We start from the raw sequence: 15,873 nt of genomic DNA on the forward strand, positions 1-15,873 counted from the left end.
TCCTTCAGATGAAAAAGTGTTTTTGGTGGGTAGCTGATCTGTATAAGTCCTAGAAATGAAAAAGAGTTTTCGGTGGGTAGCTAATCTGTATAAGTCCTAGAAATGAAAAAGAGTTTTTGGTGGGTAGCTAATCTGTATAAGTCCTAGAAATGAAAAAGAGTTTTCGGTGGGTAGCTAATCTGTATGCCTTGAACTTTAAAATTTTCAAATTTTGCAAACAAAGAGCAAAGATCTTTCTCATATGAACACGAAAAATATGTGTGGGAATTCAAAAAGATCCAATATTTTCATGGAGTGATCCCCATTTCTGGTTGGTTGTTAGCAGAACGTGAATTCATTTGGTTGGTCAGTTCCTATTGCTAGTGTTTATGAATAGAACATTCTAATTTTCTTTAATCATATCCTTATATTATATCAAAAATATTGCTGCTTGAGTTTTATAGACCCCTTCAGATATTGTTCAGTATGGCCTGTCTGAGAAAGTGACTTGCATTATTATAAGATAGCAGACCCGTATTTTTTAAAATTTCCTTTTTAACTCTTTTTCACCCCAAACGAGACACTTGGAATGTAAGGGGCTACCATTTGGGATTATGCTTAACTAGAGGCTGTGTGGAGTGGCATAGTGAGATGTTTAATGCGCAAATTCATTCATAACTTGAGGGGGTTTAATTTGAAATCTTTCCTATCTATCTGTCGATAGCTCAAACGATAGGGAACACGTCCGGAGCGCTAAATGTTTTGATTTCGATTCTAGCTCATGCCACCCAAGTCCCTTGTGTCTAACTCTACCTCTGTGGGGAGGCAAGTAAATAGGAACAATATAGACGTTTCGCTTTATTTTCTAAAATAGGTCGAGATAAGTTATCTCCCTTACTTTGGCTCCTTGAAGTACTAAAAGTGCTCATGTATGGAATTTGCTGTTTGTATGTTTTTAATGTTTTTAATAAATTGTTAGTTGTCTCCCTTGATCATTCAAAATTAAAAACTGAAAATATTCCGAGTGCAAAGTTCGATTTTTTTTTATTTTTTTTTTTTTAACTACTTTGCCCAAACAAGCATGTCGTTAACTTCGACTCTAAGATTTGTCCGTCGTTTTGTTCCGGTGAAAGGTTTAATTCGAAGAAACAAGGATTCATTTATGAGATTGTATTGTGAAGAACCAACAAGAAACATGTGCTCATCAGAATTGTCGTACGCTAAAGGTAAGTGAAACAAATATCAGGTCACATTCATTAAAACGATACGAATAATAAATTATGTAACATTTTTTAATCAGTTAAAGTTCAAATGGGTTTACATCTGACAATGTCATTTTGATATATCCGTCAAAAACAAATGAGATCATTTTATTTCTTGTTGCAAGTAAAACGAAAACAATTTGAGTTACATCCTTAATTCATATGACTGGGGTTATCATATTACAGTACTAGCTAAAATACCCGTCAACGCCGGGTTTCTCAAATCTTCACTCTTCCGCGCGTCAGTTCACAACAAAAAAAAGTTTGGTGACATTAAAAGTAGTAAAAAAGTTTGGTGACATTAAAAGTAGTAAAAAAGCAAGGTTGCTTGTAAAGGTAGAGTCGACAGATCATTTTTATTTTTTTAATATGTGATTTTAAGCAACAATAGCAGTACTTACTTGTCATGTCGAAAATAGCCAAAAATTACGAAAATTCATCGAGTATAAAATTATTTATAGTTAAAAGTAATTTGGGGGAGTGCATTTTCATTAAATTCACAATCTTCAGGGTGCTGAACACCCTGAAGATTGCAAATAAAGGGGACATACTTATCTCCCTTTTCGCCACTTTAATGGCTGATGTACTGTTTTAGACCATAGACTTTTCTTAAAAATACACTCGCAGTTGTTCTGCTCGATGAATTTATAATTTTGGAATATATTACTATTTTCGACATGACAATGAAGTAAGTACTGTTGCTTTTGCTTAAAACAACATATTTAAAAATCGACTGTCGACTCTATCCTAACAAGTACCAAACAAGTATCTAACAAATAAATTGCATTTAAACAAGAAGTTACTCTTCTACATAGTGAGATAAGCGTTTTAACTTGTTTTAAAACGTTTTTCATTCAGTTAAAAAAAAAACAAACAAGTAGTGTCGAGTGTTACCTGAGAACAAGAAACCAACCCAATGAATGTTACTTATTTATTAAGTGTATTTCTATCAGTATTTTGCTTAATTTTCTATTTTTGAGCGATTATCGAAATGCTAAAGATGTTACCCTTCCATGTTCGCCATCTGTCTTTTATTTGGACGTAACACTCGATGATACTTTCTTTTTTGTTTCAAACTGAATAAACGCTTTAAAATAAGTTAAAACACTAAAATCTTATCCAGCTAGATAGAAGAGTAAATTATCTTGCCTTTGATACCATGTTGCGGTCGAAATCATCGCTCCTTTGTTATATAACACACATTGGTCGGCAGCAAAAGACATGAAACTCAACAATCCCGAAAATACGCTATGACCACGTAGACTAAGAATAGCAACGACCGTTTTCAAACAACAAAAAGAAAATACAAAAACTTCCTCCTTCATAAACTAAACAAAAACAAAAGACTTATTTCAAACAGATTAAAATAAATGCAGTCAATAAACATCAAAGAAACTTTTAACTGTAAGTAATATGGTATGAAATTAATTATAGTCAATCGTTGTTTAGAGGTAGTGGAGCAGTCTCGCAGATGTTTGCTCTTAGCTTAAATTACATGATTTTTAGAATATGATATCTTCATTCCATGACAAGTACATACAACATAAATTTTTCTGTATATTTAATTAAGTGTAATTCTAAGTAAGCAACTATTTTTGTACTGGGTCATTTTTTTGAATTTGTACTCATTTCCTCATGTAAGTATGTAATGTTTTCATCGGAAATTCTTTGGTTTAACCATCACTATTCTACACAAGCACCTTTTTTTTATTAAATTTCCAGAATAGTTAAAATGTTAAGAATGGGTTCTTAAATAATAGCGTTATTGTTTCAGCACGGTTCATATTCCGTATAAGTACCATCTGTTTCATCTCTCCACATAGATTTGAAATAGTTCGATTGTCTAGAATAAATATTTAAAAGTTCTATTTTTAATTGTAAAATATCTAAAAAAAAAAAAAAAAATGTCTAATGCATAGGATTATTTGACTTTATCTCCCTTTCACGTCGAAAAGGTGTGACACAAGGTTGGGAAAGTGACATTTGAAAAGCCAGCATCTTAGAAGAAGAGCTCTTTGGCTGGCAAAAAAAAAAAAAAAAAAAAAAAGCAACAAAAAAAACGCTGCAATAGTTCGTTTAACATTTGCCCCCACATTGTCAAAAAAAAAAAAAAAAAATGAAATTTTTTTTTTTTTTATTCATGTGATCGTTCATTAACACTCTGTAAATAATCAGAAAATACATTTTTAAAATATAATTTAGATTTAGGGTAGGGATTCACTTTACTTTAAAACAGAATGACTAACTATTTTTGTATTCCAAAATGGCTGCCATTAAAAAAAGAAATTTTGGTAATGTCGCTGAATAGGGTTTGCGAATGATATGAGAAAAATAAGACATTCAAAATGTTTCTTTTAAAAGTTGTTTGAATTATTTGTCATTCTAAATTACATGAGTAAAAATAAACTTTGTTTAAATTGTCATATTCTAACTAGTCAGTTTTACCTTGGTTCATTCGAATTTAGGAAAACTCGTACTCGGAAAACTCGTCCCTTTTTGCTAGGTAGGAAAACTGGTCCCTTATTGAATAAATATTGATTGAAAACACATTTTATAATCGTTCTTGAAGGAGATATTGTTTTAAAAGAGATTATACCCCCCCCCATAATATTTTTTTAAAAATATTTTTACTTGTTTACTGTTGTTTTTTAAAAAAAATAAAATCGATTTTCTAAGTGTCCGTTTTCTACCTGTAATCTGTTAGTGGTTTCACTTATTTATTCTATTCAAAAACGAGAATACAGACCGCATATTTAAAAAAATATTTATACTTATTTACTGTTGTTTTTAAAAGGGCAAAATTGATTTTTCTACTCTACTAGTTGCTAGTGTTTTAATTTATTTTGAAGCGTTTATTCAGTTAAAAAAATGTTTTCAATCGATATTTATACAGTAAAGTACCAGTTTTCCTACTTAGCAAAAAGGGACAAGTTTTCTGAGTATGAATTTTTCGGGTACGAGTTTTCCATTCAGAAAAAAAAGTTGTTTAAAAGTTATTTAAATTATTTGTCATTCTAAATTATTAAAAAAAATAATAATAATTTAAAATAAAAATTGTTTAAAAGTTGTTTAAATTATTTGTTATGTTTTGTTTTTGTTTTTTTGCTTGTTGGAGTTTTTTTTTTTTTTTGCTTTTTTATTTTTGCTTGCATTTCGTTCCGTTTCACTCGATCTTGGTTTTTGATTGCAAGGTCGAGGCTGCTTCATGCTTACTAAATTGCAAGTGCCATCTTGATTCTTACACGATTAAAATGGTTACCCATTTTAATCGTGCATTTCTCTATTTTATGGATAAAATAAATTAAATTTTTACGCAAAATGACTTATGCAATCGTTTTGAATGCCTTATTTTTCTCATATAACCTTCAGACGATATTTAGTGACCATTACCAAAATTTTAATGGTCTTTCGGTTATTTATTTATTTATTTTTAGAATTACCAGTGTATTTTATATTGGTTTTTCTCATGTTTCCAGATCATTTCTTTTCTGTTGTCCTCTATCATTAGGTTTAGTGTTGGAGTTAGTTAATGGCATTTCCTTTCAGTAGCACCATCACTCTCTCTCACCCTCCTGTATTTTCTCTTAAAAAACATTATCCTCATTAACTCCAACAATAAACCATAAGTTTAAGTGCTAATACAATTAAAAAGAAAAGAAGAAAAAATATGGATAGACAAAACGACAAAGAAAATCTAAAAGATACTAGTAGTTTCATTTCAAAATAAAAACAACTTGACCGCCCCTACACTATTTGTTCAAAAACTGGGTAATTTTATGTTAAATTTATATAGTTATGTGAACCCTCACTCTAAAGTCTAATTTTGTTAAAAAAAAAAAAAAATTCCAGGTATTTCCAGAATGTCGAAATTAAAAAAAAAAAAAATTTGGTAATAAAAAACGAGACGGTTAAAAAAAAAGTTAGACCCCTGAATAGTTTTTATAAACTTGTTGACTAAGAGTATTCAGGCGTTATCTCCCCTGAATTTTAGTAGCCAGTGAGAGAATGCACTGAATTTCTGAATTTCGGAAGCCAAAAATATATCGAAATACACCCACATAAGAATTTGAATAGAATATTCTTTGTCTTTCAGATTTAAATTTAGCCAGGCAGATGCGCTTCGACTGGTTCTCTATCCTAACATGGTTTCATAAGTTTGACACAGTTCCATGGTTATAGCCATTGCTTTACTGGTCACAAATATACATTCTCAGATATCATCAAAATAAGTTGTACACATCGCTTACACATATTTTATCTTGTTTACCCTGACAGTACATGTATTTTGATTGTGTTTTGGGACAATTAACATCGACTTTTAATGTAGTTTTTTGTTAGTAATTTCATCTATGATTGTTACTCTTTTTATGTATCATGTTTCATATATCTTTCTTATACAGTGTACACATCCCCCCCTCTCTCTCTATTTATTTACCCTGGAAACACATACATTTTGATTGCGCCTAGACAATTAACATCATCTTTTTAATGTAGCCTTTCATTTAGTACTACGTCTGTGATTTTCACACTCTTCATGTATCATGTTTCTTATTTTACAAATCATCTCTGTAAGAATAAATGGTATGATCTAGAACCTAACCCAGGGTCACATCAGTATCTTTCGGCAGTTTATGGTAAACAGCGATAATAGTTGTCAGAAAAATCTGACACAAACACAGGCAGACGATAAATTCAAAATGTTTAAAACAAAACTTTAACACATAAAGATCAAAACTTAATGTAAGTTTAATTATGCGAAAGAAATTTATTTTTCAAGAAATGTTTTAAAAAATAATTGTTTTGTTAACGAAAATCAAATGTTTTTTATTTCATGAAAAGTATGTAAGAATTATTATTTTTCTTTTCTTTTTATTTTTTTTCAAAATTTCCAATAAAAAACTATTTTTCTTTTCAATGAAAAACAATTTATTTTTTCATTTAAACAACTATGATTGATAATTTTTTTTTTTGCAAGAAAAAGTTTGTTTTTTTAAAAAAAATTTTTTTTAACTTTTTTTCCACCTCAGCATTCACCATTAAATTGACGACTTTTATAAGTTTTCAGGTATACTGAAAACGAATATCACATTTAAATCTGGGACAAACAAGTAGTTTTCTGGATATCAAGACCTTTATTATTCAATGTAATCGATTATGTTTTTACTGGTGGCCATGTTTTTTCTCCAACTGAACAAGTACTGATGCGCATGCATTTTACAAAACACCCCCTCCTCCTAATGTTAAGAATGGTGAACGTCACTGACATCTATGAAGTAATACTTTGGAAAAAATGTCTTAATATCCAGAAAATTATTTGTCTGATATTTGTTTTCAGCATACCTGAAAATCTCTAAAAGTCGTCATTTTAAAGGTGGGTGTTAAGTTAAAAGAAAGTAAAACTTTACCTCTTTTTTTTTTTTTCTATTAACGAAAACATCATCTGCTGACAGTAGATTGCTGATTGGCTAATCACGTTGGCTTTTTCCAGCTGCTTTTCCGGTTCCTTAGCATAAACTGCTAAAAGATGCAGATGCGACCTTGGATCAGGTTCTGGATCAGTATCTAATATAAATATGTGTGTGTGTGTGTTTGTAAACCCCACATTATTTAATTCATTATCTTTTCCCTTTATTTATTTCCAACTTTCATATGTACGCAATAAAACACAACATGGAAATGAACCCAAACACGTAGTTGCTATGAAAATGCAGAAAAAGAATACCAAATATTTCTATTTTTCAAAATGTTTCTTACATTTATAGGAAGTAGTTTCCCGCCACTGACACCTGGTAAATTACGATTGTACAGCATGCGTTTTTGTCCATATGCCCAGAGAACGAGGTTGGTGTTGATACACAAGAATATTAGGTTAGTTATTTTTTTCCATTTTAACTTTTGTTTTGTTTGTTGGCTATGCTTTAATTTACAAGAGATTTTCCTGGTTGCTTCTGGTGATTGCTTTAAAGTAAATTTGTATGAATCGGCATCCTTTCTTTCCTGGCTTGATTCGGTTGTTGGCATTGGTTTTCCTGTTTTTTTGTTTTGTTTTGTTTTTTTTTCTAGAATCAGGTACTTACATGCTAAAATCACATGGAAGTTGCCAACATCCATAAATGAAAGTGTTGCTATGAAACAACTGGATTCGAACTTGGCACACGTAGAACTCTTCTTAAGGTACATCCATTCAATCTGTACAGTCACTCACCCCCTCCCCCAGATGAGGTTTTAGCAGCTCTTGCAGGGAGGTGTCATCATTCCCCTATATACAGTGCCTGGCATTCTCAAATAATCACCCATCTTCTATTAACCAGGCTTCAGTGATCTAACAAGAACCAGTGTGTCAACATATACAACTTTTTATATATTTTCATTTTTCACCATAGGACTGATTCCCTGCAGACTACAATATAGTCATCTTCAAGTCTAATGTCAACAAATACTTGTGAGCTGTCCTTAAATAATCAAATTTTGTCTATTCCATTCATCGCTTTGAAGCCTCTCAATTAACAATCTCATTAACCCCCCTATCCCCGAGTGACTTCTGGCTTTTGTAAGTTGTGGCACATTAGTTTAAAAAATTATTTTATCACTTGAATGAAATTAATTTTCTCAATGAAGATAGTACTACTATTTTTGCTAGTATATCACTCCCTCCCCTCTCAAAGAGAAGGTAATTCCTAAGCAAATGATATGACTATATATCAGATATTGCCTTACACCCCTTTTCCCCTTCCCCCAAAAAAGAGAAAGTAATGCTTAGAAGGATGGTATTGTAACAAACAAACATATATTACAGTGCTCTCTCATCAAAGGAGGAAACAATGCCTGGGAGGATGGTCTCATGACACCAGAACAGATATTACACTACCTCTTGACAGATTGTACAGTAATACAATTAATATAAGTAGTAGTATAGTTTCAGACAGACAGATACCAAATCTCCATTAGTAAAAGAAAAATATAGGGTGCTGGTACACATTGTGAAACAGACGTATCTCAGTGTTTGCTTGGCTTTGGTTGGAACATGACGTCAACAGCTGGATTATGCCGAGTGTTGTCGATAAAATCATAACAGGGCTATGTAAAAGAAAATAGCAAAATGAATGAATGTAAACTGTAGAAACTAAAAACAAAAAAAGACCTACCGTGATTTGGTGTTTTATTATTATTTTTTTTTTAAAGTAACTGTCAAGAAAAGGTTAGAAGAAGCAAAAATTAATTTTTTTGCGGGGATCAAATAATTTTAAGAAAATGTTTTTAAAAAAAAGTTCACAGAAAATTTTTTTTTTGTGTTTTTCAAATATATTTTGCCATCTTTTTTTTTTTATGTTTTAAAGTTCTTTTTTTGTTTGTCAAGGAAAATTGGAAACACCGTCCCCCACCATCCCCACCATGTTAAAAATGGTTTTCTAAATAATACCGTTATTATTTTAGCACAGTTAACCTAAGTTCACAAGTACCTTGTTTCTTTTTTTTTTTTCCAAGTATTTTTTAAAGTACTTTTTGTAAACAAGATTTTTGTTTTTTTTTTTTAAATCAGAAGAGAAGGTTTTAAAGATTTATTACGTTGATAATGTCCATGATTTGCATGTAACAGCTGGTGTTTTTTTTTCCCTCTCTTCCAATATTTTTCTAAAAGTTGTCTGCTAGGTGTACATGCCAACACCTTATTGTAATTCAGCGTTCCATGTTGTGATTGGCCGATCGGCATGTTATGTCAGACAGCAGCTAAACCTGAGCCATTTTTTGGCATAATCATGGCCATCGAGAGTAAGGGCTGGTGGCATAATCCGGCTGTTGACGTCATGTTCCTGCCAACGCCAAGCGAACGCCAAGATATGTCTGGTTCACAATATACACCAGTACCAAAAATAGTATAGTCTTGACTTCAGACGGATACCAAATCTCCATAAGTAGGGCTCTACAAACAAATTTGTCTTTAAATAAAATAAAATATGTATCAAGTGCACTTGAAACCAAATCACAACGTAATATTAGGAAAATAAACAAATATTTTACTTGTTTGAAATTTACCACAAAGATATTTCAGAGGTATTCTCCATCTTCAGTGTGTTGCTTTGTTTCTTCTTTTTTTCTTTTTCTTTTTTCTTGCCATGTTGTAAATTTGGAGAAGACTTCTTTCTCCAAATTTACAACATGGCAAGGAAGAAGAAAAAGAAAAAAAAAAAAGAAACAAAGCAACACACTGAAGATGGAGAATACCTCTGAAATATCTTTGTGGTAAATTTCAAACAAGTAAAATATTTGTTTATTTTCCTAATATTACATTGTTGTTTGGTTTCAAGTGCACTTGATACATATTTTATTTTATTCAAATTAAAACAATGTTTTTATTGAATTCTTCTTCTTGAAATTTTTCTTTAGCTGACCATTGACAACTAAATAGCCAAATAGAAAAGTTAGTAGCCAAATCCATATGATTTTTGGAATATGAGAGCTTTGTCCTGTGACGAATACATACATCATAAAGATTTTTCTGAATTTAAAAAAAAAATAAATGTATAATATATACTTAATTGTTTTTTAACAAGGGCTGTCTAAAAAACATCTAAAGATATTCAGATGTTTATACTTTCAACTCTTAACATAAAATTCGGTGCTAAATAAGCACTGAATGTTTTTTTTAGACAATCTTTATTAAAAAACAAGTATATTGTTCTATTAAACTTTTATTGTTTAAGTAATTTGACTTTGTTAAAAAGACATTTTTTGCTCAGTAATGATCTTTAGAAGATTGTCTGTGAAAAAAAACACCGTCACCAAAAGATAAGGCATTTTATTATTTCTAGTCGTCATTTTGAAAAATCACTTGCAAATGTGACTGTTTCACTCTCAACGTAAAGCCCTGATTAGTAATAGAAGAAATAGTATTGTGGCTGCCACCAGATTCATCTTTTCATAGGATGAACAGATTTTGGTATTCTGGCCATTTGCAAACCACTAAGCTAAAATATACCTAATAGACCCTAGCTAAATCCGTCACCATAAAATAAGCTCTTAAGATAAGAAAAAATAAGATGAGAAAAATATTGTTCTTGCTAGAGTAATGTCGTAATAATGGTATAAAAACGTATAAATAAGATAAATAATTATTTACTTCTTTTCTACATAGTTAGAAATTAACATAAGCTAGGCGTCGTTACTTTTTGATCTGTGATTCGGTCAGTGCCCCTGGTGAAGTGATATCACAGAAGGGATACTAAGCCTTTTTGAGATTCAACCTCAGAGAGAACAGGTCACTTTGTTTCATAGTTCATCCATCATTTTGGTCAGTTCAATGTAGTAGTAGTTTTTTTCCTTAGCCTCTAATAGTGCCAATGAGGTAAGAATCCAAACTTTTTATTTTAAATTGGTCAAGATTTAGCCTTGTTTTTAATGAGAATGTATTCAATATTTCTTTACTTCAGCGGTCGGTCACATCTTCCTCATTCCATATGTGATCGTTTTCAATATTGTATCGCATGTGTCTGGTGTCGCTGTCATGTCTATCTCCAACCTTTTTTTTTCCTGTGTATTATTTTATTTGTTTTTTATTTTGGTAAAATACTATATCTCTTTTGTACATTTTGTATTGCATTTACGAGTATATCACTCGTTTTTATTTATTTTTAATGCAGTTTTCACGGCTGCATATGTACATGAATAAAAATTATTCTAAACATGATTTTTTTATTATTATTATTATTATTATTATTATTATTATTACATTTTCACCCCAAACAAGGCACATTGCCACTTTGATGTAGGGGGCTACTATCAGGGACATAAGCTACAAGGGTACTATGTGGGGAGTTGGGCAGCACACTTGAACTTCTGCATGTCAGTACAGTTGGGGAAGCAGGAACCCGGAAGGGAATTCCAAAGTCTAGCGGTTCTGGGGAAGAAACTACTGAAGTAGAAGGCTCTCTTACATCTAGGGATCTCAACTGTAAAGGGGTGGGATTTTGCTGCTTGTCGGGTTTGTCGGGGGTATTTACGTCGAGGGGGTACAAGTGTTTGCAGTTCTTTGGCGCATTCACCGTTAAAGTACTTGTAGAACAGGTAGAGGGATGCTACATTTCGTCGATGGGACAGAGGCTGAAGCTTAGATGACAGTTCAGGACCTATTAGGTTGGCGACTCTCTTTTGAACCTTGTCTTGGAATGAGAGACTAGGAGCAGATGCACCAGCCCAAAGATTAAAGCAGTTATTAGTTCTCTCACGCATATCAAAAGGCTGAAGAAATCACAAGTATAGTTTGTGTTTTAGACGGATAACAAATCCCCATTAGTAATAAAAGAAAGAGCATAGTTTCGGTAACAGACATATCAAATCCCCATTATTAATATGGATAATTTCATCTTATTTTTTTGCAATTATATTTTGCTTTAACTTTTTAAGTAGATGCATATTTATTAGTTTTATGTTTCTTGTCGTCCAGGTGTGAGACAATTAACATCAACCTCAAATTCAAACCTGATTGGTTCTTAGAAAGAAACCCTAATGGCCTTGTGCCAGTTTTGGAACAAGATGACAAAATAATTTATGAATCGTTAGTGTGCAATGATTATTTGGATGCTGTTTACCCGGAACTTCGTTTGCAGTCGACAGACCCCTACCGCAGAGCAAGAGATAAAATGTTGATTGGACAGTTTGATAAGGTAAGACAATATATATATATATATATAGATCTATATATTTATGAGTGAGAATGTATTTGTGTGTGTGAAGACAACTCTTAACCTATATATTCAATGAATTTTTATCTGCAGAATTGAAATTTGGTATATAGGGTATTCAGACATGTGGAAAACTTTTTAATCAGTTTTCATCCAGAAATAAAAGGGCTGCTAAGGGGTCAAAATTGAAAAATTGCTACTTGAGGGTCATTGGATTCAATAAGAATATGTAGAATAAAAACACTTTTGAAAGTTTTGGCAAGCTAGTCTAATGGTTATCGTATTTGACTCACTGTCTTTGGGTTTTGGTTTCGATCTCTCAGCTCGAGTTTTTTTTTTTTTTACTTACAAGAAATGAACTGTTTAAAAAAAACATAATACATGCACATGTCTCAGTTCCTTTCCGTTTTGTGTTTTACTTCATTTTTCTCTTAAGGAATTTAACATTATGTTTAATACCTGGCAACACCAGGTACATCTGCTAATGTGCATATATATATATGTCAGCAGTTTAGCCCTGCTTTGCTTGTACTGTTCATAACTTGCCCTACATTTGAATACACTTTATGTAAGATTTCAAATGTTTAGACCAAAGTTTGTCTGAGTAATTTCATAGAGACCGCAAAGGTAATTTTTAAAAAACTTTGACTCCAATATTGACCGCTTAACATTTATTATTTTGGTCTCAAATTAAAATACGAAGTTTTACCCATGTCCAAGTTTCCTACATCTAAAATTTCAAAATTAGCGGAAGAATTTGGTAGAACCTGCAAAGGATAACTCTTTCAATTTTGAACTTTTGGCAGCCAAAATTTCACCCCAAAACTGATAAAAATGCTTGCCGCATTTCTGAATACCCGTTATGTATAAATTTCAAATGTTTAGATCCCAAATTGGCTGAATAGTTTGCTAGACGCCGCAAAAGTCAAATCTTTTGAACTTTGACCCCTTGGCAGTCCAAATTTTTTACCCAAAGCGATGAAAAAGCTTGCCCTATCTCTGAATACCCTTTATGTAAAATTTCAAATGTTTAGACCAGAAATTGGCTGAGTAATTTGGTAGAGACTGCAGAAGTCAATTTATTTTTAACTTTGACCCCAATTTTGACTTCTTAACATTTATTTTTTGAGCTCAAATCAATATATAAAGTTTGATCCATGTCCAAGTAACCTACATTTAAAATTTCAAGTGTTTAAACCCAAAATTGGTGGAGGAGTTTGGTGGAGTTTTCAAAGGTCAAATCATTGAACTTTGACCTCTTGACAGCTAAATTTCTGGCCAAAAATGATTAAAAAGATAATCCCAAATCTCAATACCCCTTATGTCAAATCTTGTGTCTCTAAACTAGATTTTTGGTTATTACAGACCAATTGCCTGAAACATTAGCATGTTCAGTGTAGCAACTACTTAATATTTGCACCTATAAAATAGATAAATAAAAATATTATATTTTTCTTTTTTTAGTGAGCACTCTTAATAACTTCGTTTTAATTCATGATTTCTCCCTCTTGAATACCTTTAACTTGAGATATATATATATATATATATATATATATATATATATATATATGCATATATATATATGTATATATATTAGTCCCCGCGCGAAAGAGCAGGACACAAAATGTTTTAAATAATAATAATAATAATAGAATAACAATAACAAAGACTTTTGCTGGCGAGGACTACTATTGAGTCTAACCAGTTATACAGTCCTTTTGAAATTTTCATCTCTATTTTTCTCGTTATCTACTGAATATTTTTAATGAAACCTATATGAAATATGTTTCTTATTAAATTGTAAAGATTTTCTATTCTGAAAGAAGTTAAAAAAAATTTAATGCAAAAAGGTTATTTTAAAGTTTTTGTTAAAAAAATTTAGATTTTCTCATTATTCAGACATGTATGATAAAGAGGGAGTTGCAAAAAAGAGTTGTGGTGTGAGGAGAAATACAAACTGAAACAGAGAGAATATTCAGACCTGTAATAATACAAAGAGGGGGTTGCAAAAAATGAGTTGTGGTGTGAGGAGAAATACAAACTGAAATAGAGAGTAGGAGAGTTTTTATAAATACATGCAAAACCACATTCATTTTTTAAAATCCAAATTAATAAATTAAATAAAATATAATCTCAAAAAGATGCAATACAAGTTAGAAAAGCATTTCATCCAAGGCATGAAAATTGTTAAACAAAATGTTTTTACTATAGGCTTTAAAAATAAAGGTACAAGATTCAATTTGAAATTTATTTATTTTCAAAGTGCACTTTTATACATTTACAAAGTAATATACCTTTATATATTTTTTTTATACCTTACTTTGTAAAATTTATAAAAGGTCACTTTGAAGATAAATAAATTTCAAATTGAATCTTGAACCTTTATTTTTAAAGCCTATAGTAAAAACATTTTGTTTAACAATTTTCATGCCTTGGATGAAATGCTTTTCTAACTTGTATATATATATATATATATATATATATATATATATATAAAACTGTACAAAATGTCTGAAAAATGGCTGATAAGAGCCTAACATTATTTACCATTAACTGGCCCTCTCTATGTTAGGCTTGAAACCGACGGTACCAATGTTTTTCTGACCTTCTGTACAGTTTTAAATAAATAAATATTAAGCTCTTATATTGAAAATGTTTTTCTTTATAATCGAGCACTTTGCTGGAATCCTTTCCCAAAAACAGTGAACAAATATATATATATATATATATATATATATATAGTACAAAACTTTGTTGAAATTCAAAAACTTACATTTTTTCTTTTATATAACTCTTGCTTATTTCATCTTGGATCTCTTCATTACAGCCGTTTCGTTAATGGGATGACAAGTTTATGATTTTATGTTTTCATAAAAATTTTCTTTTTCATCAACTCGTCAGATGTGATTTCCATCCAATGTTATCAACAAAAAGTTAATTTTGTACATGATAAACCTGGTGCGTTCATTTGTAAAAAGCTACTTTATTTTTATAGAGTTTGGATGAATCTATTTATTATGCTACTTACTTGATTATCTTTATGGATTTACATTTTTATTTCATTTATGTAGTCATGTATGAAATTAACTTTTTGTCGATAACATCGGATGGAAATTACATCTGACAAGTTGATGAGAAAGAAAATTTTTATGAAAACATAAAATCATAAAATTGCCATCCCATTAACGAAACGGTTGTAATGAAGGGATCCTAGACGAAATAAACAAGAGTTATAAAAAAGAAAAAATGTAAGTTTTTAAATTTCAACAAAATTTTGTACTATACATGCTCTGCACCTATAAAATAGATACATTGAGCTTCACTCAAAATTAACGGTGATTCAGTTTTTATCATAACAGTCTCAACTCGTTAAATGAAAACAGTATACATTGAAATTAACAATATTTAAAAAAATAACATGTATTTTTTTTTTTGTTTTTACACGTCAATAAAAATGTTTTAAACAATTGGGTTCTAAGTAGGACGTCTCCCAGTACGAAAGAGTGAATGCGGTATTATGGTGGAAGAAGATTCTAGCTAAGAGAAACTTTTGTATAGTTCTGGAGTGACAAGGCTGACCAATGACCCCATTCCCCCCTTTTGCATTGGCCTTGTGCCTAAGATTTTTGTTCATGTTAAACTTACATTGTATTTTTAGTCTGAATAAAAGATTTAACGCCTCAAAGTGTAGTATCTGTTCTGATATTTCAATTTAATTAAGTTAATTGGTACTTGATCAATGTAGGGCAAACCCTTCATATATACAATTACTATTTTCTGGATACTGGATAGTTTTTAAATTGCAACAAAATTTTGTATTATACATGCTCTGCACCTATAAAATAGATACATTGAGCTTTACTCGAATTTAACGGTGATTCAGTTTTTATCATAACAGTCTCAACTCGTGAAATGAAAACGGTATGCATTGAAATTAACACTATTTCAAAAAT

General features: G+C 30.9%; 1 protein-coding gene across 2 annotated transcripts in view; it reads left to right on the top strand.

The window, feature by feature from the left end:
* Positions 1-962: 962 nt before the first annotated feature.
* LOC145277926 (glutathione S-transferase omega-1-like) overlaps positions 963-15,873 on the top strand; it is a 35,128-nt gene continuing 20,217 nt past the window's right edge. For both annotated transcript variants that reach the window (XM_080130002.1, XM_080130001.1), the window contains exons 1-3: positions 963-1,205; positions 7,004-7,109; positions 11,683-11,902. In XM_080130002.1, coding sequence (XP_079986128.1) covers positions 1,061-1,205; positions 7,004-7,109; positions 11,683-11,902 — 471 coding nt within the window. In that variant the 5' untranslated portion in view covers positions 963-1,060. The remainder of the gene's footprint in view (positions 1,206-7,003; positions 7,110-11,682; positions 11,903-15,873) is intronic.

This window comes from Euprymna scolopes, chromosome 6, assembly GCF_053919585.1.
Source record: "Euprymna scolopes isolate OS-2025 chromosome 6, ASM5391958v1, whole genome shotgun sequence".
NCBI lineage: Eukaryota > Metazoa > Mollusca > Cephalopoda > Sepiida > Sepiolidae > Euprymna > Euprymna scolopes.